The sequence below is a fragment of the Neovison vison genome, chromosome 4 (assembly GCF_020171115.1).
Source record: "Neovison vison isolate M4711 chromosome 4, ASM_NN_V1, whole genome shotgun sequence".
Taxonomy (NCBI): domain Eukaryota; kingdom Metazoa; phylum Chordata; class Mammalia; order Carnivora; family Mustelidae; genus Neogale; species Neogale vison.
The window spans coordinates 165,913,844-165,939,235 of NC_058094.1; the positions used below are offsets into that span (position 1 = coordinate 165,913,844).

The following is a 25,392-nucleotide window of genomic DNA, read 5'->3' on the forward strand; positions in this document are numbered from 1 at the left end:
TGTATAAATTCTGTAGTTTTCAGTTCTGTTTTTGTATTGCCAGATAGGATAAAAGTTGGAAAGACATGTGTTTCAAAGTAGCCATAGACTTTAGATTATGGAGATGAAATACGCATTTGCAGCCTCGTTTTCAGCATTCAGGCAACCACGGGGCTTGCAGTCTTTGTCCTCATAATTTCTTCCACCTCTATGTGGTTCAGAGACCCCGTGTTCTTTCTGGCTAAAAGCATAGACTGTGTTTCACTCCGTTAACAGAACATTGGTTATCAAGTTCTTTGTCTTTAATGATTCTGCTTCAGGGAACTGTCAATTAATAATCCCTGGAGGGACCACCATGAAGAATTCTTGTAATTAGATCATAATGCAAAGGTTTGCTTAGTCATGATATTTTTAAAAAATTTTAGTTATGGTTTTTGGGCGATGACCCCAATCTTCCCATCTTTTACATTCAACTGCCTTTTTAATGCCGACTTTCTTCAATTTCTCTTATTGTGCTCATTCTCTTTTTAAAGTTTGTGAGTATAATTAAAACTATCCTACCTTTGAGAACCCTCTGTTCTCAACTAGCAGAATAAATGAAATATGGATACAAAGACTGAGCATATAAATTACCTCTAAAAAAGAAAATGCCTTCTACATAAAGCTTTTTGATTCTCTTTAATTTTTTTTTTATTCCAGAGCTTGATGGCTATTTTTTCTCTCTAGTCCAGTGATCTTGTTATTAAAGCATTCTTATAAAGGTAATTTAGCACACATGCCTCATAGTTATTAACCAAGTTCTACTACATTCAAATACCAAATCACTTTGCAAATGATCCTTCCTTTCTTCCACTAGCAAAATAACCTGGGGTGTGGAAGAGCCACGGAATTTCTCAGTTGTCCTGAGTGACATATAAAAATTTTACAAAAGTAGTGGAAATGGCTATGGGTCTTTTAAACAAATACTCATAAGTCTAATAGGGATGCCATTCTGAGTGTATGTTCTCATAAATCAGTGACATTAAAAACCTGTGCAAACAATTTATTTGAAAAAAGTGATATAATTAATACAATAAAGACAACACTTGACCTGGAAAAAAGGTTATGAGGGTGGGGCACAGAAGAAAGGCACAAAAAGGCCTCAAACCAACAAACACACTTGCCTAAAATCTTTGCAATGCACTGAACAAAATACATTCTTTTTTGTTAATATTTTTGAAAATCATAATACAGTATACAATTGTCTTTTGTGAGGTCTTTTAAAGGCAGAGATGACTTTACATTTATTTAATCATACAAAAATAGAATAAAGGCATTGGACACATCATCTAATCCTACTTCTTCATTATAAAGGGGAAGGTATTAAGGCCAGAGGAATCCTCAGGCATTTGCCCAAGGTCATTAGCATGCAAATATCAGGTTATACTGAGGTCAAGGCAGAAGGATAATGCATGCCTTATAAGTTTTGTGTCACTGTTAGGAAAAAATAGGTACAATGCTGTTACTATGTACAAAGTGATATTATTTGGCCTGAAGCTTAGGCAAGACCACAGCTGGGTGCTTCATAACTACCGTTTTCCGTTTTTATTTGGATTTGGGTAAAAGATGATGGTATTTGTACATTTTAAGACAGGTTCATTTTAGGACAGAGTTTTGTAGAACTCAAAGTTAATCTGTTTCTTTTCCCCAGCTCCAAGATAATTCAAACTTTCAACTTCTGCCCTGTCTTTCCCCCTTAGAAAAAGAGTCATACAATTGAACCAAACCAAACCAAACCAAACAGCTAATTAGAGTTAACTGAATTATCAGTATATCTCAGATGAATTCTAATTTTATTTTTTCTTGGTTTTAATTATCAGGAAAATTGTTTAATATCACTGTTTCCTTTTGTTAGCTCATTTTAATTCTTTTAAAAGACATATTTCTTGGAGAAGAATATATATTGCTTTATTTTATTCATTTCAGATTGGATCAGGTGGAATTAGGAAAAAAGAGGGCAGAGGATTGTTTTTTTACCATGGTTATACTTGATGCTGAGTTTACATGTGTATTAAGTTGTACCATATACAGAATTTAGAGAGTGATATCCCAAACAATTCTTTTTCTTTTTTTAAAGATTGTATTTATTTATTTGACAGATAGAGATCACAAGTAGGCATAGAGGTGGGCAGAGAGAGAGAGAGAGAGGGAGAAGGAGGCAGGCTCTCTGCTGAGCAGAGAACCTGATGCGGGGCTCAGATCCCTGGACCCTGGGATCATGACCTGAGCCAAAGGAGAGGCTTTAACCCACTGAGCCACCCAGGTGCCCCTCCAAAACAATTCTTAATGTAAACTTTTCAGAGCAATGTCTGAAAAAAAATTGCCACAAATACTGTACTCCTTAAGGATATGCTTTTGTCCTATCCTGGGATGGCTGATTGCTGATGTATGCTAAGAGTGTATTTTAGAGTGGGGTAACACTTTAAACAGAAAGATGTCTGAAAATCATGTCCTTATTGTTCTTACTTCTCTTTAAAGCAAATGATAGGGAAGAAGGAGGGGGGATGAGCCATCCTTGTCTCCCATTACCTCCTACCCCCCAATATTATGTCATTAAAATTGGAGAGGTTTAGCAGAAGCAATGATAAGTTTTACCTGGCTTAGTGCCCTTTTCTAATTGAGTACTATAGGAAATGAAAACTCGAGCAAAGGTACAAAAATGACAATCCACTGCTGTTCCATGTCTCAGGCCAAGTGTCTCATAGGATCAGTAAGAGTGGAATGTCTGGGCAGAAGGTCTCAGGTCATTACCATAAAAAGCTTTTTGGCACCCTCTGTCACAGAACAAAGTGTCAGACCAGTTCCCATTACTAGGTGCCTGTGGTGCTTTTCTTAAATAATCAGTCCCATTCAGACAGAGATTTTAAGGTCCTTGATCGTCTCTCTATTTCATAAGCAGTAATTTTTAAGGCTAAATGGCACTAGAGGCAGAATGTTTCAGAAGTAAGGTTTAGAAAAGAGAACTTGGTATATCCCAAAGCTGGCCTGATTCTTTCTCATTTTTTTTCCCAAAGGTCATATTCCAAGTTCAGCCCTGAAAGCGTTGTACCTGGGCATCTGGGGAGAGGCAGGCAACATTCACTCCAGCTCCACACTCCAGCCTGGAAGGGCCTGGGAGCTCATGTACAAGTGGGGATCAATTTGAGGATGGCCTCTTGAATCCTAAAGGGTGGAGACAAAGCTTTCCTTGCTCTACTTGGACCCTTTAGCCTCAGATATGGGTGCCCTAAGGCTTATTTTTCTTCTTTAAACTTTGTGAGAACATGAAAAACCAGGTACATGAAGATAGCCAAGATAACATTGCAACTATGCTGTATATAAATGCGCATTTTTCCAAAGTGCATTTTCAGAGTCCCACTTAGAAAATATGCTTCACTGCCTTACTCTGCATATGCCCCAATGAATTCCAAGAGGTCACAGCTGCAGAGTACAACTTTTGAGATTAGAAGAGTTTGCTCTTTAAAGAGTGATTTTTAGCTGGAAGGGAAAGTGTAGACCTCAAAGTGCCTGGCAGTATGTCCTCCAGTGGGGATCTGAATTGGAGGTCTGATTCCAGGGGAAGGTCTCAGTGGGGTTATTTCTGCCTTTGTTGCAGAAAAGGGTGGTTCTGCTGATTGTTGGTGTTGGGGGCTGGAAGGTTAGCAGCTTCTCCAAGGGAACTCAACCTATAGTCCTTCAGGACCTATTGTGTCTGGGCCCCCAACAGGCCAGAAATGGTGGAGCCTGAGGTGTCCAGTAGCCACACTGGAGGAAAGGACTCCCTAAGACTCATTAAAAATCACAGATGGTATTTGGATACCATCAGCTAGGGCTCCTGAGATAAATTCCAGCCCAATTCTTACAGATTATTATTGGAGTTTTCATTGTGTAGAGGGCATCATTCCAGGTCAAGCTCTGGCGAAGGGCGGGCTTGGAGAAGTAACCAACGAAGTGGGGGCAAGAAAAATGCTTTCAGCCGTGCTCAGACTTGCTGACTGAGTCTGGGCACCCTGAGGAGGTGCTGGCAGCCCGGCCAGCACTAGAAGGGCCTGGTCCCGGTATCTCATCAGATAAGGATGAAGCTGGTTGTGTGCTGAAGGGAGTGAAGGGGAGAAGAAAAGGACAAGGTTTGAGAAGAATGGCGGGGTGATGTAGAGACAGAGAAATACAGAGATGGAGAGTCGGAATTCCTGAAAGAGAAGTAGAAAGATAAAGCCGAAGAACAGGCACAGAGCACAAGAAAGAAAGGAGACAGAATGAGAAAGATGCTGAGAGAGAGCAAGGGAGAAATGGAGAAAAGACAGCGAGAGTCAGAGCAAAGAGCCGAGAGTGGGGGACGCTGGTTGGTAGAAGGTGTCAGAAACGAGGAGGTGGCAAAGGCTCAAAGCCTCGATCCGCGTTCCCCCTCCACCCCACTCCTCTCGCACGGCCCAGCGCGCGGCGAGGAGTCGAACGTTCGCGCAAGGTCGCCCAGTCCTCTCGGCTGTCGCGCACTTAATGGCTGGAGGTCCGCAGCGCCCCCGCATCGGGCCCCGCATCCACAGGTTCGCGGCTCCCCGAGTCCGCGCTCGAGGCGGGCCGAGGGGCCCCTGCACCTTTCTGCGCCGATTCCTGCCCTGCGAATCGCCCCACTACGCTCCCCACCACTCCTCTGGCGGTCGCAGTCCTCCTCACGCCCCCGGGGGACTGGGCTCTGCGGCCACCAGAGACACTGCAGAAGCCACTTCTCTTTGCGGGCCTGGCCCACCGAGAGCCTGGGAGCGGGATCTATTTATTCGGGGTATTAATTAGTCTCTGAGGAATCGTTCAGGCACGTGCCAATGTAATTGCCCGTGTGGGGAAGGTAGGCGCCGCAAGCGGCAGACCTACGGAGAAAGCACCACCTCGTCGGCGTCCCGAACCCCGGCGTGCTCCAGCGCGTCCCCCAGTGGCCGGGCAGGATCATGCACAGGGCCTGAGACTCCTCTCCGGAGTAGCTCCCTGGCTTCCCAACGTTGCGGTAGGCGTGCAGCTACTCCGTGCGCCAGGAACCTCCAGGTCTTGCCACCCCACCCCTTCCTCAGAAACTCAGACCGTTAGCGCTTGCCGTGTTTTGTTTTGTTTTTCTCTGAAAGGCCAGTGTTTTATCTCTGAGTTCGAGTCCCTAGGACTTGCCCAGTCTCCTCCCCTTAAGCCATTTCTACCTTCCTTCGGCAGCCTCCGAAAGCAAGGAGCCCGGGACTGCTCGTCCCAGAGCCAGAGCTGGCGGTCCCAGTCCGTCCAGCGCATTCGCTTCTCTCCCTCCCTCTCTTCCTCCCTCCCTTTCTCTCTTCCTCTCTTTTCTCCTCCGCTTCCCCCTCCCTCTCTTGCCTCTTAAGTTTCCTGCACCGTGAATCCAACTGTGCCAAGCCTAGGCTCCCACGGAACCAAGCCTGAGCGCGACCCGGGCGCTGGGACGCCGACTCCGCCGAGGCTGGACGAGGCAGCGGGACCGGTCCGCGCCCAAGCATGGAGATGAAGCGCCAGGGAGGGCATGTCCGGGGTGCCGGAGACGCCAGGCCCGAGTAGCTCCTCAATGGAGCCTGTACAGAGCGGTCCCTGCTCGCCGGTTTCGCCCCTAGTCCTGTGCGGTACGTACACTTCGCCTTTACAGTCCGGGAGAGGATATCTTGGAGCGGGGTGGTGGGACGCAGGGAAAGGGTTGGCAGGAGGGCCCCTGGTTGGGGGACAGAGTGCGCCTGGCGGGTGACCTCACAGACCCGGGCAGGCTTCCGCTCTAGAAGTTAGCGACTGACTCTGCTTCTTGGCTTGAAAAAAAGTAGTGCCAAAGATGTGCTTGTAGGCGCGTGTATTTCTGTGCAGGAGACTCGAATGGGTAAACTGAGCCCGGCTTTACTGTATGCAAATTGCATTCCCTTTCCCCACCCCCACTCCACGGAACGTGTGAAGATATCCAGCACCTAATCCCGGTCAGCTCTACCTACCCCTTCCTCTTCCCGCGCCTCCCTCACCCAGTCTCTCCAGCTCGCTTTGCTCTCTCTTTCTCTCTCCCATCTCTCTCTGCTGGTGTGTACGTGTGTGAGCACGGCCAGGGCTGGCGAAGAACCAGCCGCCGCCTTTAAGTCCGAGCCGCCCGGCCATCAAACACTAGGACAGATCTCGCTGCCAGAGACACTTGGGCTCCGAACCAGTCCGCACGCGGTTCTGTGTGCCCCACCACCTCCTGTCTCCACCACCCGGGAATTCGCACGCGAGGAGTGCAGGGCGCAAGGAACCCCTCATCCTCCTACCCTCCTGCTTGCCTGCCTGCGGACCGAGCGCTCGCTGGTTTCAGGCGCTGGATTTACTCGCTTTTCAATTTTTTCCTGCCCCCCCCCCGCCCTGGTTTTTGGCCCACCCCTCCCCTCCACGACCCCCTTTCCTCGCTTGGTCGCCAAGCCTAACCTTGCCCGCGTGGTCATGGGATGTCTAATTTCATTTGTATCTAGGCTGCTGAGAGCGCTCCTTGCTCTGTAAAGTGGATGTCAGGTGGATCTATGTTTTTGAAGGAACAAAGACTCAGCGAAAGCACCGCCGAGGAAGTTTGAGACGCGGGAGGATGCAGGCTGCGTGCTGGTACGTGCTTCTCCTCCTGCAGCCCGCCGTCTACTTGGTAAGTCGCTGCGGACCCGGCGCCCCCGCCATCCCACCCTGGTCGCGAGGCCAGACAACCAGGGGAGCGCGGGAGGAGGGTGAGACCGCCAGTGCAGCGAGAGCGGCGTTCCTAGCGACCGCGTTGGAACAACTTTGGCAAGCTGGTCTTTGGATCCCTGCGGGATTTTCCGGGTTTCCCACCCTCATTTCTTGCTCCAGTCCCCCATCTCCTGTACGTGATTCTGAAAAGAATCTAGGTGGCCCTAGACATCCAGAAACCGAGGAGATTGTGGGACGGGATGCTTTATGGGGAGAGATGGCAAAAGAAAAGGTTGAATATACGTGGAACTCTCATTAGTTAATCCACAGAGTTTCAACGAAAGGAAATGGAGGTAGAGAGTGAGGAGCACGAATCTGCCTGGGTCTCTGACTTTGAAAGTGAATCCATCCACCTAGTCCCCCAGTTTGGAGGTATGACACAAAGAAGCGAAGGTAACTTTGTTCACTTGCAGGGTTCACAGAGGACAAGTTTATCAGAGAAGAGCACCACAAGCGTCTAGATAAGAGTTAGGTCAGGGTTGCCCAGGCAAACATGCAGCGGCTCTCCTCCCTCTCCTCCCAATCTCTTCTTTCCACAAAATAACCCAACCCCAGTTTCAGGGCTGAACCCCTTACTAGGGAATAGCAGACCTTGTTGTCAGGAAAATACTAAGCAAAGTCACTGCCTGAGTCTTTCTGAAGTGGAGTTTGGGGGGGTCTGGGAATTTGCACACTGTTGGAACAGGGGATGGAGGTGAATTGGTAGCTGTGGGCACCGCGTGGAGCCAAGACGGAGAGAGCAATTTTCTTGTGTCTGGCTTCAGGGAGGGCCAGGGACACTCGCACCCTGCTGGCGAAGTTGTGTCCAGTGCGCTGACACCCCATAGCTTATTTCTGAGCTACAAACGCGCACGGAGGGCCCAGTGTGTTTTGCCTAGGGACGAGGAACGCTGGGCTAGGCAGCCCGAGCTCTCTAACGGGGCTGGAAGAACAGGATGGGACCGGGGGGTGGGGGGTGGGGCGGTGCCGTCCCTCAGGGGTTCAGAACCCACAAGCATAGGAGCAAAAGTGTTGCCAACCCTTCAATTGAGAGCGTTTCCCAGCTGTTGCCCTGGTGCATGTGACTGCGGGGCTGCTAGTTGTGTGAACTCTATGTTAATGAGTGTGTATGTATACGCGTGTGTGAATATGTATGTGAGGGTGTGTGCCTTTCACGGGTTTCAGCTTCAATCCAAGAACCCTCAGTGACGCCCGTCTTTGCATCTTTATCGCCTGACTATCGCAGCCGCGGACGCCAGAGGGCGCTGCGCGTCAGTGTCCTCGCCTACAGGACACCTTGGGGTAAACAGGTGAAAGCCAGGGCAGCCAATCCAAAAGAACAGGCTTCCTGACTGTCACCGAAGTCTGTGTGTTCCCCGGCTGGAACGCAGACAGAATGCAAAAATTGTCCTTAACATTTCCCATCTTCAGTCATTCTTGCCTCCCCCCACCGCCCCGTGTCCAGTCTACCCACTGACATTGAGAGCCCAAAGACGAAGGGCAGAAAGTTTGGCTAGAGGAAATACAGAAATTGTTTATTGAAAGAAGGGGGAGGGACCGCAAAATGAAAGCTACAGAGGAGGGATATTAACGATTCCCTTGACCATGGAAACCCTCCTGCCCCTTTCCTCTGCATACCTTTACGCATGGCCTGAACCTCAAGACTATTTTTATGTCCTTGGACTGTGCTCACACCCGGCAAAGGCTCGCGGCTGTGGTGCAGTTTATTGCTTGGAGCAAGTATTTCGATAGTCTGGAAAATAATCTATCAAAAGCAGAAGTGAAATCAATACGTTGTGTTAAATTTTAAATGTGTTTGTTGGCAGTTAAACCGTTTTCCACTCATTACAACAACAGTGCTGGATTTATTCTAATGCGCTGCGTTCTCAACAACAAGCGCATTAATTCTCCTTTAATTGTAAACTGGGAGCATTTGAAAACCATTCAGTGTGCAAATTATGCTGATTCAATTACCGTTTAGTTACAGACTTCATTACCTGAATGCCTTTTGGCAATACGGAGAAAGGAGACAATTTTTCCAGTTTCACTCAAAACAATACGAAATGTGAACAATAAAATAGAGAAGGCGATTTAGAAGTCCATTCTTTTCTCTCCGATCTAAAGTAGTTTTGTATGTCGGGGATTAGAAACCACACGGTACCACAAAAACAAAAGGCTGGTAGCTGTGACCCGAGTAATATTTCCAGGGATTGTAATCCTGTGGTTATTTGTCCTCAGAATTCCAAGATACTTTCCTGGAAGGGCAGGGAGCTGGTTTTTGCCATGGAAATAAACTTAAAAGGGTGATCAGGCAGTCGGGACAGGTTGGTTCTAGGCAGGTAAGGAAGTGGAGAGCCTTCATTAAAACTCTAGGGCAGTGAGATAGACCTGAAATGGCTGAAGCTTCTTTCTCCATCTATTTTATTAAACACCATATACTGTGACTGAATTTATCATTTATTTATAACTGTATGTTAGCACATCCTGAATCTTTGCAAGAAACTGCAATAGATGCGTGCAGTTGGTCAGGAGCTGCCTCAAGTTACACTCCAAGAAGGCAGGAGTGGCAAAACCATTATTTTATTTATTTTTTCTCCTTGAATTGCCATAACTCAAAAAGGAGTTTAATGAGTAATTGTATGTCTTTATGAGCTCCCACCACAAGTTAAGTGACAGGGTGCTCTATTTATGCATTGCCTCCTAGCTGATAGCACAGTGTATCTTTTCCTTTAAGCCTCTGGAATCCCAGTTATGTTTTCCAAGGAGTGATTGCCACATTGTGTTCAGGGGAACAAGATTTGTGTAGGTATTTCTTATACAAAAATATTCCTGCTTCTGCTTATAGAGAAATTCCTTGAATGTTCCCAAATTGGGGATTTTTCTTTCTTTTTTTTTTTAATGTGAAAAACAATTCTCCATCTAGCAGGTCAATGCTCTATTCTTAAGTCACAGTCTTCTGCCTGTATTTGAGTGAATGTTCCCAAAATGTTTCTTGGCCCAGGTGTCTTTGGATGCCTGCTCTAGGTTGAGGATTTTGAGTGTTTTTGTGTTTATTGAGAAATGAGTCTGTTCTGTTTCAAACTGGAAGCTTATTTAGTACTGCATTAGGAAGTTAATTAGAAATGTGTCTACAAAGTAACCTTCTGAAGCATATTAGCTAGCATACTCAAAAATCACCACAGGGCTAACTCCAGCCATAAATGCAGGGAAGAAGGAAACCATTTTTAAAAAATAAAGGCAAAGAAATTTTGTCTATTGAATTTTGTGTATAATAGATTTAAAAGTCTCAATTTGTCAGGAGAAGAACCTATGGTGTATCAATAGTTGTTTAAAAAATTTAAAAAGGCCCTGCAATCTTTATTCTCCTGTCAGTTCTGTACTGATTCCAGGATGTTTTCAGTATGATAGAATGGGGGTAACAGGACAACAGCATTTTAACCAAATTGAAGCAGGGTGCTCTATTTATGCATTGCCTCCTAGCTGATAGCACAGTGTATCTTTTCCTTTAAGCCTCTGGAATCCCAGTTATGGGATTGAAGCACACGCTGAATACACTAGGAAAATGTGATTTCTGGTTCTGAAGAAAGGGAGTCCTCAACTGCATTCTTTTCAGTGGATCAAACTGAAGGATAGGCCAGGGCACACAGGGTGAGCACCTCGGAGCAGAAAGAAAAGGTGTCCTCTTGGTGGCTCACCTGTGGCCATTTTTAGAGTTGAGGACTGAATCTAATGAGTACTCCCTGGGCATGTCAGCAAAAAAGTTACTCAGAAATTGAGTCCAGAGAATCTGGTCAGGGGTTGAATGATGTCATTGTGATCAGTCACACATTCACAGTTCTGTTTTCATGAGAAGAGGCTCCTCATCCTCCAATTTAGGTCCTACCAGTTCTGCTAGGATTTCAAATTGCTAATGATCTAGTTACTTTTTAAAACAACATGGGTAAGAATTGAAAAACCCTTTTCTTAAAAATTTTTGAGTCAGTTATTCCTTCGAATTTAGAGTGTCCTTAAAATGTGAATACTACTCCAGTTGTTTAATAGAGATTAAAGAGGGATTAATATATATGGAATACTACCTCTGCACTACTAGAAGCCAGACTGTTTGGGTGAATTTGCCTCAGCGTGAGGGTGGCTGTTAAGAACTGAGAAAGGTGAGAGGGAAAAGCAGCAGGAGAGAGACCATCTGTGTCTATCCTTTGGACTAGGTATGGGCACTTTACATCTTTTGAAAATTAAGCCACTGCCCACTGAAAATAGTACAGTTTGAGCTTATTCCTTCCTGAAAAGAGAAGTACTTTAATTAACTGACAGTGGCTGGTCAGTGTTTTCTGTTAAGGCCAGTTCTTGGAGGCGGTACTAAAATTCCCCAACACCACTACATTTCCTGATCTTTCTACCCAAGACTAGCTTTCCTGATACAGGAGCAAAACTTAGGGTTTGAAGCAGCCTGTGCCCCAGCAGCACAGCCGGAAAACTTATCAGTCCCAAGACATATTCTAAGGCTCTGTGGAAGGAAAAGTTGCTATGCCATTCCATTATTGCATTTTACTGAAGTGTTCAATTTTCTGTTGACCAAGAAAGCAGCTCTCCTGGTGTGTGGGAAGCACTTGGGTGGGTTGCCCTTCTGCCACACTTCAGGAGAATTATGGTAGTCTGGGGCCTTCTAGTGATAGCTTCTGGGAGAAACTGTCTTAAGTATTAGAAGGGGAGAACCAGAATCACTCCCAACTTTCTCAGCTGTATTTTCTCGGAAAGCCATTAAGTTCCTGGCTCCTCTTTGTGCGAAGTTGATTTCTATTTGGCTTTGAATTGTTGACGGCTATTTCCTCTTTAATGTAAGTGTTGTCTGGGTGAAAAATATATCTAGTGGCAGGGAAATTGGTTGATTTTTTTTTGAGATAGGAGCCCAATGTCCTACTTTTCTATCTGAGAGAAAATTTTCTGCAGACTACAGAAATTGACAGCATTGTCCAGGTAATAACCACCATGGACAATATTTTCAAAAGGACATTTGAGTGATGAAAGCATTTGGATATTGCTTTTTCAAATAAGCAATTTTCTGTCTTGGCCTTCTTTGATTTTATAGGGGATGCGGGAGTAAGGACCAGGAATTGGCAAAGGTACACCTTCCTGGTTACTCCCAGTCCTGAAATATCAAGGTGCTCCTCAGCTTCGGTTGGAATTTCGGGGTCTGAAGAGCCCTGAATGGGTTTGGCTGTCGCTGCTTTGATTTTAAGAGTCAAAAGGGTATCTTGGGAATGAGGAATGACACTCTTCTTGCAGTCCCCTGTCCGGATGGAAGCTCTGAAAGTTGCATGCTCTCAAGTAGCCAGTTAGGAAGTGTACATTCCTTCTGAGTTGTTTGTTTTTAAGTAAGGTGCTTAGCTTTGTTTCGATCCTGGAAAGTTCCCTTGAAGCAACCAAATCCTTCTGGAGCTTCAGATCTCATTCTAAGACCTAAACAGTCTTCGCCATTTTAATTAATAGGGCAGGCAGGCTAGTCAGTCTGGCGAGGCACGAGTCGGGTGAGCTGTTTATAGGAGCAGCCGGGTGGCAAGGCGGGTACGCTCTCTCGCCTAGCCCTGCAATCTCCTCGCCACTATTGCTTAGGTCCGGAGGCCTGTTTGCAGGAAGTTGCGGTCTTGATTTATCCGCTACTCAAGCTTCCGATCAGCTTTTTCTCTATGTCAGCACTAACCCCTCCCGGAGCTTGGTAAACAAGGCGCACACATTTTTTCTACTGTCGATTGGCATGTTGACGACTCTGCTTGAAGGAATGTGACAATAAAGTGGGAAACCAAAGCTTGGCAAGCACTTAATCAAGGATAAAAAGGTTCCGCTGTAAGGATGTCACTCAATTTATTGTGAAAGTCGAATGAATTACGTTTAATGAAAGTGCTCCCCAGATGAATATTACCAGCAATTTCCTGAGTTGGCTCTGTCAGCTCGAGATGAGGAAATGCCAACCCAGATCAGAAATGAGCGCCCATCTCAATTACTATGCAAGCTTTCCAAGAGCGGCTTTTTATTGAGATAATATATATTGGCGGCTTCTTCGAGCCCGTCCGCGCGCCTAGGAGAGCGTTTGTGCATTTTCCAAGTTTGCCATCTGCCCTCGAGGTTTTCTGGCTGTTACTTAACTTCTACTGAGTGCGCCGCGTTTTTGCTGCGGGCTGAAAACCTAATTACCCACCTTACAGCTTTTTCTTGTATATTTTGTTTACTATGGAGGTGCGGGCTGGCGGGGGTGAGGTTGGGGGTGGGACCGAGAGAAACCTTTTCCGCAGGTGCGCGTCGTTACGGAAAGTTCCTTTGTCGTTTAGATGGGTGCTCTGGATGTTGGAAAGCAAGGTGGCGCCCAGAGCCGGGTCGCTGGGATAGAGAGCACCGTGGGGGTCCCAAGAGCAGGAAGTGCGTCTCGGCTTGCCTCTTCCAACGCCGAGTAGCAAGAAGACTTTTAACGTTCCTACTTCCTTTAAATTAATATGGGTATTTTCTTGTTCAAGCCGGAAATAAGTTGGGGAGGGGGATACACAGGCCACAGCCGGGGAGCATCACCTCATCTGCATGAGAATGGAGAGCCGAGAGGCTTTTCTTTTCCCACAATAAGACAAATTGCCGCTTAGAAATACCGAGTGTTTCCTTAGAAACTGGTTCGTGGGGCCTCTGCGCGTTCCTGTTGAACCTGACTTCGGCCAGGCCTGGCTCATCACCCTCGTAACCCTAATGGATTCTGACGGGAAGGATCCGAGTTAGTGACGGTGAAGGCAGCAAAGGGAGGTTGGACGCCCTCCTCCTGCGTCCTGTGTCCTCCTGACACAGAGGTCTCAGAATCCTCCTCATCCATTGATTTTAAAGGCCATTTCAAGTCGTCTTCTAGACGTCTAGAGGCAAGAAACTTCCTTCGACGTAGGTTTCATACCCTAGACTCGGAAACCCTGTCGTCTCACCAAAGCCGCAGAGTGTTTGGGCCCCGGGAAGTTTGCCAGCCGGAGTCGCTGCCGCCACAGCTGCGCGCTCTATTGTCTGCTTTTAGCCTCGGGTGACCTCGAGCAATCCCAACTGGTTTAAGAAAACAGAGGCACAGCTCTCTCGCGTCTAGACCCTAAGCTTTCACACCAAAGCGTAGCTTCTGGGGAACTTTTCGTCGACGCCGCCGAGCTTCTGTGCTTCTGGGGCAGCAGGCAGGAGTGCGGCAGTTCCCCGGAGGGAGGTCGCGGGCACCGAGATTGAATGGGTCGTGGGTCGGCGGCTGAGGAAGCCCGGCGCGCCAGCGGTTCTTCAGAACCACGGACAGAGCCACCAGCTCCACCCGCCCGCCGGCAGTCTGCGCACCAGCCCTTCTCTGTCCCGGCGGCGCGGGCTCCGTCCCTACTGAAATAGAGGTGGCGCTTTCCGCAGACACTTCTCTACAGCCCAGTCGCGACTCTGACGACCCGGTCTTTCGGGAGCACTGAGCTCTGATCTCTGGGTCCGCAGAGTTTCCTCCGGCCAGATCGGCTCGTTTGCACCACTTCCCCCCAACCTCCGTGGCTGCGGCGTCACGTGATTACTGCAGAGTTTAGGCTGAGGGGAGCTGAATTGTTGCTCTCCCCACTTTCTCCTCGCCTGTCCGCATTCCTTCGCACAGTTCGTTAAGTCTGCCCCCTCCCCCCAAGAATCAAGAGAGGTAGAGCTGCAAGTGTCTTTAACAATGTAAAAGCCCCGTTTGACACACCGGAAAGTGAGGCACGGAGAGGGGATCAACTTTGTCGTCAGAGTAAAACCGAGTGGGGAGCAGTGACTCATGCCCTATCTCCCACCTGCAGGGAACACGACGGGAACCCTGGAGACACCCTCTATGTTCAGGCGCCCTTAAAGAGCGACGCGGGTGGAGGGTGGGAAGTCGTAATTATTATGAATTTCTAAAGGAGCAGTAATTATTCACGGGGAGCAGGACAAACCAAGGCTCGGGCAAAAGAATCGATATATTTCCTATCGAAAGTGCTTGGCTCAACTTTAATGCAGACGAATTGGGATGCAGTCTCATTATTTTCCGTGTGGTTAGGCTCCGCAGCGTGGGGCCTGATGCAGCGTGGAATCTATCATCATTAGAACCAGGATTGGGTAGGGGGAAGTTTCTCCTTATTTACTTAACCAGACTACAGACAAAAAGCCCCTAAACCCGCGAACAAACCGCAAACACTCATGCACTATCACTGTCCCGCCTCTTGTTTCCTTCCTTCAACCTCCTTCTCCGGCTGCTGTTGCACACTCTCCCCTGGCCTTTCTGAACCCCCTAGCGCCAACACTGTGGGCATTTAAAGTATGGGCAGTTCTTCCTTGGCGGTGGTCACACGGTTGATTTGGTCCAGAAATAAGCGGAGGAGTACCCAGAGTTGGCGCTAGGGGTTCTCTGTGTCAAAGGCGAAGGTTGGCTGTCGGTTTCTCTCCCCTCAGTGTAAGAGGTAGTCCTTTCAGGATACCTGCTTCTGCAAATCCATGCTGTATTAAAGAAACAGAGGTCTGGCAGGCAGTGCTCCATTCATTCTGTGTGCGAAGCCAGTTCGGAGAAAGGCAAACCTTCAAGAAGAGAACCAATCTGGAGGTGAAGAGAGGCTGGGAATTGAATAGGAATGGAAGGGACGGTTCAGGAGCCTGGCCTCTTCCAGGCTTCTGAAGTCTTCTAGACTTCAGGGTCTTCTAGAAGGCCTGGCTGAGACCATTCTTCCTCTTCCAGCAAGAAGCTGGCCTTTTGCTGGAGGGCCAGCCCACTGCAGTTTTTAAAGACTGGGATTGGGTCCCACCTTAATCCACTAAAGTCGCTACTGTGTCCAGGGTCCTGCCTAGTGAATTACACGGCATTTTCCTATTTCTCCCCAATTTGTGCAGCTTGCACTCCCGGGCACAGTCTCACTCTTAGAAGTTGCCTGCCGGCCCTGGTGGGCAGCTGCTGGGTTGGAAGCTGTATTCTTGTGCGGGTGCCTTTACTGTTTCCTGCAATGCCACTGCTCATAAGGTCAGCAAAGTGGTGTGTATGTGCATGTATTGTTAGTGGTTATGTATTTTTGAGTTCTTGGCTTTCATTGAGCCCTTCTTCATAACAGATCAGTCTAGCAGAGAAGATATGGTGTGGCACTTAAAAAAACTAACTCCACCTCCTTAATTGCATTAAAATTATCGCAATTATAGTAACATCTGTAATAACATCAATGAAAACAAAAATTAAAATTATGGACTTAACGCACTAAAGTAGAAATAATACCCTTCACATTCACTTGGATTTTCTTTTCCTCAGAGCCCAGCGTTTCATGGTATATTGTGATTATTTGAGTGTCTTTGTTTGCATGCTGTCAGAGACAGCCAGCTAACTCAATACCAGGACTGTATGATCTACTGACATCATTTCCTCCCACCATCTTCATTTTTAGAGGCTTTATAATTAAACTCTGTGAGATATATGTAACATGCATCCAGCGGAGAGCCTTTTTATTTATATTTGCGTAGCATGCTGTGGAAGGAAAATTAAGGAAGTGCTTATATTGAAGTAATAAGCCTGCTTTGATATTAGCAGGCATGTCCTTTTAATTTACTTTTCTCAAGTCTAAAAGACTATCTCTATAAGACCAGACCCCACAGTCATGCCTTTTTAAGGAGAGATTCCAATAAAGTGGAAAGACATTTATTAGCTTGTACTACCTTAGTGGAACAAAAGGCCAGGCTAACCGCTCACTGAAAATGTACAGTGGGCTTAGCATGGCAAAATTGCAGTATAATGCAGGAAGCTGAGCAGAAAGAGCTAGCTGGAAACACCTTCAAGGCCTTATATTTTTCTGCCTCTCCCTGTCCCTAACCCATCACAAGACACAACGTTTATACCTTGTGTAACATGGCCTCCCAGAGCCTACACAAAGGCATCCTACTGCAGATCCAGACAAATTTTAATAAAATTGAAATCACAGTCTAGAAAGAAGGAGACACAGATTTTCTTCTCCAAGATAGGTTATTACCAAGAAAAATTATCATAGAAAGGCTTGGATAAAATTTTCTGACTTAGAAGTCTTTCTCCTTTCCAAGTTATACACACACACACACACACACACACATAGCAGGGCAAGGTTAGCTACACATCTGTACATCTCTCTTTGAAGGATTCCGTGGGGAATTATAGTGGGGAATTCTTTTGTTTTCTAAGTTGCTGACCTTGAAATTTCAACTTGCTTTTGACAGTGACATTTCCTTGATAGGAATCTGGTAACTGACACTATACTGTTGTCCTGTTTATGTCAGTATTTTCAGCCCACAGAATGAAAGCAGTTCTGGTACAGACAAGCTACTGTCAGGACAGCAAGAATTTTAGTTATGTATATATACGGCAACCTCTCCACCCAAACTTTAGAAAACGATTCTTCTTGTAACCTTGTAGCTGAATGTTATTAGAGGCCCACAGGTATATAAAACAGCTTATATAAAATTAATGGACTGCTTTACATTCGCAATCTCTTACTTGTGAAGCCCTTGTAAAATACCACATCTATTTAAAATAGGAAGAATATAAAGTCAGGTTTTGTGTGCAATCAATAGTTGTAAATGGTTTGGTGAAATATTTGATTGTTTTCAGCGAGTCTGACAATGTGATGGATATTTATTGTCCCTCTTTGTGCACTAATGTGCTAATCATAAGGCTGTCCCTTCTTTTATGTACTTGACCAGTTTTGAAACTGATGGTGAGACTCCAAGGCAACACTAAAATCACAAGCAAAATTTTAGGAAAGACGCATTTATTAATTTGCCAGATTACAAGGAGATCCATGGGTCAGTGGGAAGAAAAAAAAAGCAAAGCACCCCCCAATATCATGTTATTATTTTGTTTAAAATGATCAACAACATATTGACTGTTTTATTAGAGTTGTGTATATTTAAGGTGCATTTTTGAAGAAGAAAATAAGTGGAGGTTTCAAGTTAGCCTCAAACTTCTTAAAAACTAGACTTTTTGAATATATGAAATTGTTAAAATAAATCTCTTCAGCTACTTCCCAAAAATGTGGGCAAAGTTGAGAAAATTGGAGGTTCTCATTCTTTTCTTCCTTTAGATATGTATTAAAGACTACATTTTTCTTTATTTTGTCACTTGGTTTGTGGATCTTAAAGACATGCCATAAGCCTCATTATGAATTTCTTTCTTCTATTTTCTTTCTTTCTTTTTTTTTAAAATTGTGTATTTTTATTTAAAGAATAAAACTTTTTTTTTTTTTCCTGCTCAGATCGAGAATTATCATGGCCAAAAACCATAGTTACTTTTTGAAAACCTTCCCTTTTCCCCCTATTTCATTCAAAAATGACCTAGAATAGTGAGACTTTTTTTTTTTTTTGGTCCTCTTTGTGAAAATGACCCTTGTACTATTGTTAACATCTCCTTTAAGTAAGAAACAGTGCCTTAATTTACCAGCTGTCTATATTCAATACTGATGCTACTAGGGCACATTGGTAAATTCTTTAAAACATGGTTTGGATTACACGAATTCCGTTATACTTTCTGTTTGAGAAGTTTCCAATGAAAATACTGTAATTAATCCCAGGTTTGATTCTAAATCTATTTGTGGAATGGTGAGTTGTGATTTGTTCTTGGAGCAGCTGTGGTGTTGGTAATAGAGCTGATGACATGATCTCTAAAATTGAAAATATAAAATACCTTTACTCAAATATCTTTTTCAGTTATTTGTATATAGTTTGTTGTACCGGGGCACCATCATTTATTGTTTTACAGAATTAAATTTAGAAAAAGATGCAAACCATTGCATTTGAAAGGAAGTTATTCATGCATAGTAAGTGTAGCATTTCTCTTGTCTTGATGTGAAACTTAATTGCTATTGATGTGGAGATTTTGCAGAACATGGCAGAGTTTTTGCCTTTTTCACAAGAAATACATAATTGAATGATGAGTGCCTCATGTTAGATTTTCGGCCTTATTTCTTTAGGTTTAATAAGGCAGAGCTATGAACAGCTGCACCAAAGAGCCAGCCATAATCTCTAGCCACTATCAAACTAATGCAGATCTGGCATGGGCACAGATGAGCTGAACTGCCACTTTTGGATCTGCAGCTCATGTGGAAGCATGAAAAGCGGATGATTTAGCCCAAGGTGTTTAATCCTGCCTTGCATTCTTGACTGAAATCCTTTACAATTAGAATGGTTCTGATTAATGTGTGGCCAGATGTATATGCACACGTCTCAGATTGATGGATTCTAACCGCCTCCCCCCCAGTCGCCCTCTCCCCCTTAGCCTGCTTCTGTTCTTCAACCAAATGGTAAAGAAAATGAGAGGCTTTAAAGGCAAATGCATATGCGGAAAGATGGCTGATATCTTACGAAGATATACTATACTATCTATACTATACTATACTATTACTACTAGGTGGGTAATGTCATGGCCTCTGTGCAAGTGTCACCATGAATTCTTGGTAGAAATAGAGGAGTTCTGATGATAAAGTGGAGGCCTTCTTGACTCCAATGAGGACCTGGCCACAGGAGGGAGAAAACGGGCCCCCTTTCAGTCATCCCAAGATACCTCTCTCTCTCTCTTTCTATCTCTGTCGCTCACTTCAGTTCTAAAGGGAAGCAACACTGAAAAAAAACTTGTTAATGAAAAGGAGGGGAAGAGAATGGCAGTGTGTTTTCTTGATTCTGTGACCTTGGGCAAAACTTTTCACCTGTCAGACCCTGATTTCCTTGTCTGTAATATGGGTCTAAGAATACTTTCTTCTCCGTAGAGTTATTATTGAGGGTTAACTGAGTTAATGTGCTGTAAAGAGCTTTGAAAGGAGTGGTGAGCTAGTAAAGAGAAACGTCTTGTTACCCGCTAGACAGAAAGTTGTCTGGGGCCAGGGTCTTCTGCTCCCAGCACAGGTCTTAGATGGGTGAAGTGCAAGGACTGACTCTACCCTAGGGCCGTTCTGTCTTTGGTTTCTTACTTCCTTATTGCTGTATAGTTGCCTAGTGTTGCCCAGAGAACCGTCAGTATTTAATGTGAATAGTGACCGTTGTGACTAAAGCCAGAAGAAGATGGTCATTTCCACAGCAACCAATCAATGTTTATTGAAATGGAGACACGAGTCTTTGACAGGTCTAATGAGCGGATTTCCTGGTTGAGTGAGAATTCTTGTGATGTTTTAATTTTAGGTGGCAAACAATGTGAACATTTATTAAGATCTGATTTAAAATATTGATATTTATTAGCAATAATTGCTCTTAATTACTCTTAACACTTGAAAGTCTCTTAAAGTTTTCACACAAGGTAGTCAAAACAACTAGCCTACTGGTTTTAAAGTCCAGGGACATTTGGCTGGGGGATATAGGCTATTTTCCTCCATTAATGCGGTAGCGTGGTAAGCTCACAGGAGTACTAGATGAAATAATTTGGTAGGGTGAGAATCATGGCTCCCCTCTCCTATGCTGCCCCAAATTTCTCCTGTCTGCCACCATATGCCTACTTCCAAGGCATTGCTCTGGGTACCCCAGAGTTCCTACATAGAGACACAATTTTGTGTCTTGGATATGATATGAGAATTGGGAAAGGTATGGGATGACTGCAGGGGATAAAATATTCTGCATTCTTATATATACCCAGAGCCAATCACTGTGCCTGGACTTTAGCATGGATTTTCTTTTTCATTCTTACTTTATTTTCTCAATCCTATGGGATGGCAGGTACTATTAATATCAGTAAAGTTTTGTTAATATCATTAGTGTTAAGGTATTGCTATGCTCATCCTAGTCATATCATTAATAATACTCCATTTTAACCAGATAAGGAAATTGAGTCATTAAGAATGTGTCTGGCACAAGGTGGTGATATTCTGTCCTAGGCAGTCTAATTCTTCAAATTACTGCACCATATTATGTGAGTGTGTGGGCATGTGTGCATACATGGACATGCATAATGGAGTGGAAGGAGAATGAGTCTCATTTTAAAGTTTTTGAAAGAAGTATCTGTTGCTTTCCACTTTAATGCACAGTTCTTCTTTTCCTCTCTTCTGGGTATACCTTATTTGGGCAGCTGGAGTATACGTAAAATTGCTGTGGTGTTACCATAATGCAGTAATTTTCATTAGATGTAGTTACTCTGGAAGAGTTTCCCATCATATGGGAGATACAAGAGTAACAAATGCAGGTTTGATATTAATGGCTGTGACATAAGCTAGTGCTGATGGCATGTGGGATACAATCTCTTTAGGATGTTTGCATCTATTGACCTGACTGATAGGAAAAATGATCCCTGGGCCTCAGGGTAAGGTAATAACTGAGACCAGGGCATAAAGCACAACCCTCACAGTCATCTGTGATGGGCTTTAAAATGATCCATAACATCTGTATCTCTCCTAGAAAATTATACACCTGTTTTGTGAATTACTTGCTCTGTCTGGACAGGAGGAGGTGGGGTAGAGCTTTATTTGTAGGGTTATAACTGCATGTAGGAGGGATAAATTCCAGTTTCTCCTGTGGTATTTATTTTTTACGAGTCCTGTGTTCTGACACTTTACCAGACATAAAAACAGAGATGCAAATCCATATTCTTTTTTTTAAAATTTTTATTTTAATTTTTTATTTTTTATAAACATATAATATATTTTTATCCCCAGGGGTACAGGTCTGTGAAGCGCCAGGTTTACACACTTCACAGCACTCACCAAAGTACATACCCTCCCCAATGTCCATAACCCCACCCCCCTTCTCCCAACCCCCCTCCCCCCAGCAACCCTCAGTTTGTTTTGTGAGATTAAGAGTCACTTATGGTTTGTCTCCCTCCCAATCCCATCTTGTTTCATTTATTCTTCTCCTACCCCACTTAATCCCCATGTTACATCTCCACTTCCTCATATCAGGGAGATCATATGATAGTTGTCTTTCTCCGCTTGACTTATTTCGCTAAGCATGATACGCTCTAGTTCCATCCACGTTGTCAAATCCATATTCTTTTAAGAGCAAAATCTTTGTGTGATGATCCAAACTAAGAAACTTCACAAAATCTGTTTAGTTTAATACCTGATTGTCAGAATAGTCCCAGACATTCAACTAGTTTACCTTAGGCATTTTTATCATAGTCTGGATATATGATGTAAAAAATACAGCAGAAAAATGCTCACAACATAGTCTTTAGAATTACTCATGTTGAATTTAGGAATTTTTCTATTTCTGAAGGATAAAAGTAGATCCAAGATATTTCTGCCCAAAGTCGAAGCCTGCTGGCATGGGATGGTGGGGGGAGAGGCTGGTTTCATTTCAGTCTTGTGCTACATTTGACCTTGGGAGAGCTTAGTTATGCCTTGGGGCAAAAAATTAAATGTTCCATTTTGCAGCAGTATCATCTTTCACCTTTATGTGGATTTAAAAATGTAAATAAAATTGCTTTCTGTAAATGGTATACATGAAGGTCATATTCATATTCTCTGCAAGAATTCAAAATGCCATTTGACCCATCATTGGCTCAATAGATAATAATGTGTTCTATTAGTTTCTAGTAATCTAATTTTTAAGCATTTTATAGCCCAATATTTTTATGCCTAGTTCCTAGTTTGTGAACTAAGAAATCAGAAATAAACCTTTTAGCACTTCATTGTAGATTTATTTGTAGAATACATGTTTTCAACTTTGAACTGTTAAAAATGCCACATATTCCCAGAATACATTTCCTTAGTTATGAAAGTGGTCTGGCTGAAAATCTACAATGAGAAAAGAGTGTAACTCTTGAAAAATTTTGAGGGCTCAAGCTATTCCAGTTATAATCTGAAAAGCAGAGTGTAACCAATGGATTTAGAAAGTAAAGTAACTGTTCTTCTCTTTGGGAAGAGGGTGTTTGAATTATTTTCATTGAAATTTGGATAATAAGACCCTAATAGATCCTTGTATTTAATTGTCATGATTTTGATCGTTAATGACTTTTGATTGCTTCTTCTGGAGGCACCTGTCAGCCGTCTCTGAAGCACAGATGGCTTTATCAGCAGCAGTAGGAGTTTCTTTTTCTTACTAACCTTGAGCTGAACATATTTTTTTGGGAAGATGAGCAGACCAATGTCATCCTAAGTTTTTCTGTCTTTGGGAAATTACTTTGTTTATTGAATAATGAATTGAGATCACTGTTTCAAAAGTTTCTAGTTGTTTTTTTAATTGTAAAGAGTGTTGGTTCTCCTTCTAAGTAGATATATAATGAATATTCAGTGACGAAGGCCATAAAGCTGTGATGATAGTATACCTCTGTTTGCTTGGGACAGTCCTATTTTGTGCCTGTTGTTTATATCAAAAATATTTTCTCTTACTTTCAAAAAGTGTCTTGGTGTAGGTGATAATTATATGATCATCTTACATGTAATTCAGTGTTCAAAGTGCTGCCTCAGAAAGGTTGACTATAAGTCTTTTTATGAAAGTCTTATTATTATGAAATATTATTGAATGGACAAGAAGAGCATTTCCATCTCTTTTACACTCTATTTCTCATGAAGCACTCAGGTTCTTCACGAACTTGGATAACTAGGGTCTACTACCGTGATCACTTCATGGGATATGTCCCATGGTTTTTTATTTAAAAATATGGCAACATTTTAAATTAAATATTATGCATTATGCAATCATGAGAAAAGTTGATAGAAGACTGATTAGCTGAGGTCTTGCAGAGTGGTATCAGTTTGGTGAAATTGTTTGACGCAAGGCCTAGAAACTAAACTTTGCCAGTGCTGTTAGAGTTAACAGTCAGAAATAGACTCCCTCTGACATGGACATTCTTTTGATAATGTCCTTTTCCTGTGAGAACAATACCTGAAACACTTGTCAGAGCACGCTTCTTTCAATATGGTAGCTCTGGAGAGCCCAGTTAGTGATCAAAACTTGGTACATATCCATATATCTATGTATCTGTTTATATCTTTATCTATTTATCTACCTGTTTACCTAGTTTTGAGGTTGTTTCCCATGAGGACATGGCAGAACCCAAAGGTAGAGTAAAGGTTCTTTTTTTCTGTCTTGTGCCTTCCTATCCTTGAGAGTGGTGAGCATGCATCACCCTCCTTGGTTCTTTGAATCCCTGTTTTCTATGGGAACAAACTCACTCAGTCTTTTTGATACATTTTTTTCTCTGAATATGTTACTATCACTGATGAAACTTCAAACAGCGGCCCCTATTGAATATTTTTCCTATCTCCATCTTCTGTTAACTTTATTAGATTCCCCAAAGGCGTTGTGTTTCTTCTTTCATGTTCTTCATGGGCTAGAACTCCATTGACTCTGTTGACTCTCTACCATCTTATACATCTCCCTTTTTTTAGGGTTCTGCAAGGCCTTGAGACTAGGATATGTGAGTATGTGATGTTGATTTAATATTTTTTTCTTTCATATGCTTACTCAGGAGTTATTCATGATGGATAACTTAAGCAAGTCGGTAGGCAGCTAGGCAAAGCCATTTAGCATGTGGTGGGTGGGAAAGGAGAATAAGAAAACATTTTCCATACCTCTGTTTAAATGTTTGACCTGTTATTATAGTGGGCATCTTGTCTTGATTTTTCTGAATTTCTTGGGATTGCAGAAGTTGGTGCTGGTAAAGCATTAAAAAGAGTTGGGGGTGAGTAGGGTTAGGTGGTGTTGGGGATTAATGCTAGAACCACCGCACAAATTCTCCTTTGTTTTGCACATGCACTGCCAAAAGTTAAGCGGATCCTCCTTGTAGGAAGTATCAATGTGGATTGCTTTTTCTGATAGCTCAGGAGATGAGTGAGCTTCCTACTTTGCTTTTCTGGGGAGAAATCTCATGAGAAAATTTCCCCTGGTCTTCTAATTTGTGCAGGTCTCCTACAAGGACAGAGTTTAAAATAAGCTTTTCAAAATTTATTTTTTTTAGTTATGGTAAAAAATGCATAACATAGAATTTACCATCTTAATCATTTTTAAGTGTACAGTTCATTATATTCACTGTTGTGCAACCAATTTCCAGAACTCTTTACATCTTGTAAAACTGAAACTGTGTACCCATGAATTGGCAACTCCCCATTTCCTTTTCCCTCCAGCCCCTAGCAACCATCCTTTCTACTTTTTGCCTCTATGAATTTGACTAATCTCGGTACCTCATATAAGTGGAATCATTCAATATTTGTTCTTTTGTGACTGGCTTATTTCTCTTAGCAAAATGTCCTTAAGCTTTATCAATGTTGTAGCATATGTTAGAATTTCTTTCCTTTTTAATTAAAAAGATTTTTTTAATGTGGTCATATTTATTGACCTTTTTATTATTTGTTGGTTTTTGACTCATAGAGAACTCTATCCTACACTTAGTTAATACAGGAATTCCTCCTTATTTTCTCATACACATGTGGGTTGTTTTTTTTTTTTATATTTAGAACCTGATCTATTTAGAATTTATGTCTGTATATGTAAACTGTTAGTTTACACTATGGCTAACCAGATATCCTAGCATCATTGATTTAATATCCTATGTTTGCATCAGTGATTTGAGATGATGCTGTTACCATATACCACAAATCCTTACATCTGTTTGTATTCCACTGGTCTGTATGCACCAGAAACACTATGTTAATTAGAAAGACTGTTTAGCTTTATTTAATATTTGTTGGAGCCAGTCCCCTCTGATAGCTTTTTTTCCCAGCTTTATTGAGATGTAATTGATATACAATATTGTATCGGTTTAAAGTACACAGTGATGATTTGACACACATCTGTATTGAG

The 25,392-nt window shown here is 43.4% G+C and overlaps 1 protein-coding gene across 2 annotated transcripts in view; it reads left to right on the plus strand.

The window, feature by feature from the left end:
• The first annotated feature begins 5,448 nt into the window (after nt 1-5,448).
• Nucleotides 5,449-25,392, plus strand: part of NXPH1 (neurexophilin 1) — a 295,328-nt gene continuing 275,384 nt past the window's right edge. The window contains exons 1-2 of one of the 2 annotated variants that reach the window (XM_044246110.1): nt 5,449-5,606; nt 6,465-6,628. In XM_044246110.1, the coding sequence (XP_044102045.1) occupies nt 6,575-6,628 (54 nt within the window). In that variant the 5' untranslated portion in view covers nt 5,449-5,606; nt 6,465-6,574. Of the gene's footprint in view, nt 5,607-5,827; nt 5,852-6,464; nt 6,629-25,392 lie in introns of those variants that run through there. The other variant, XM_044246111.1, reaches the window with a different exon arrangement.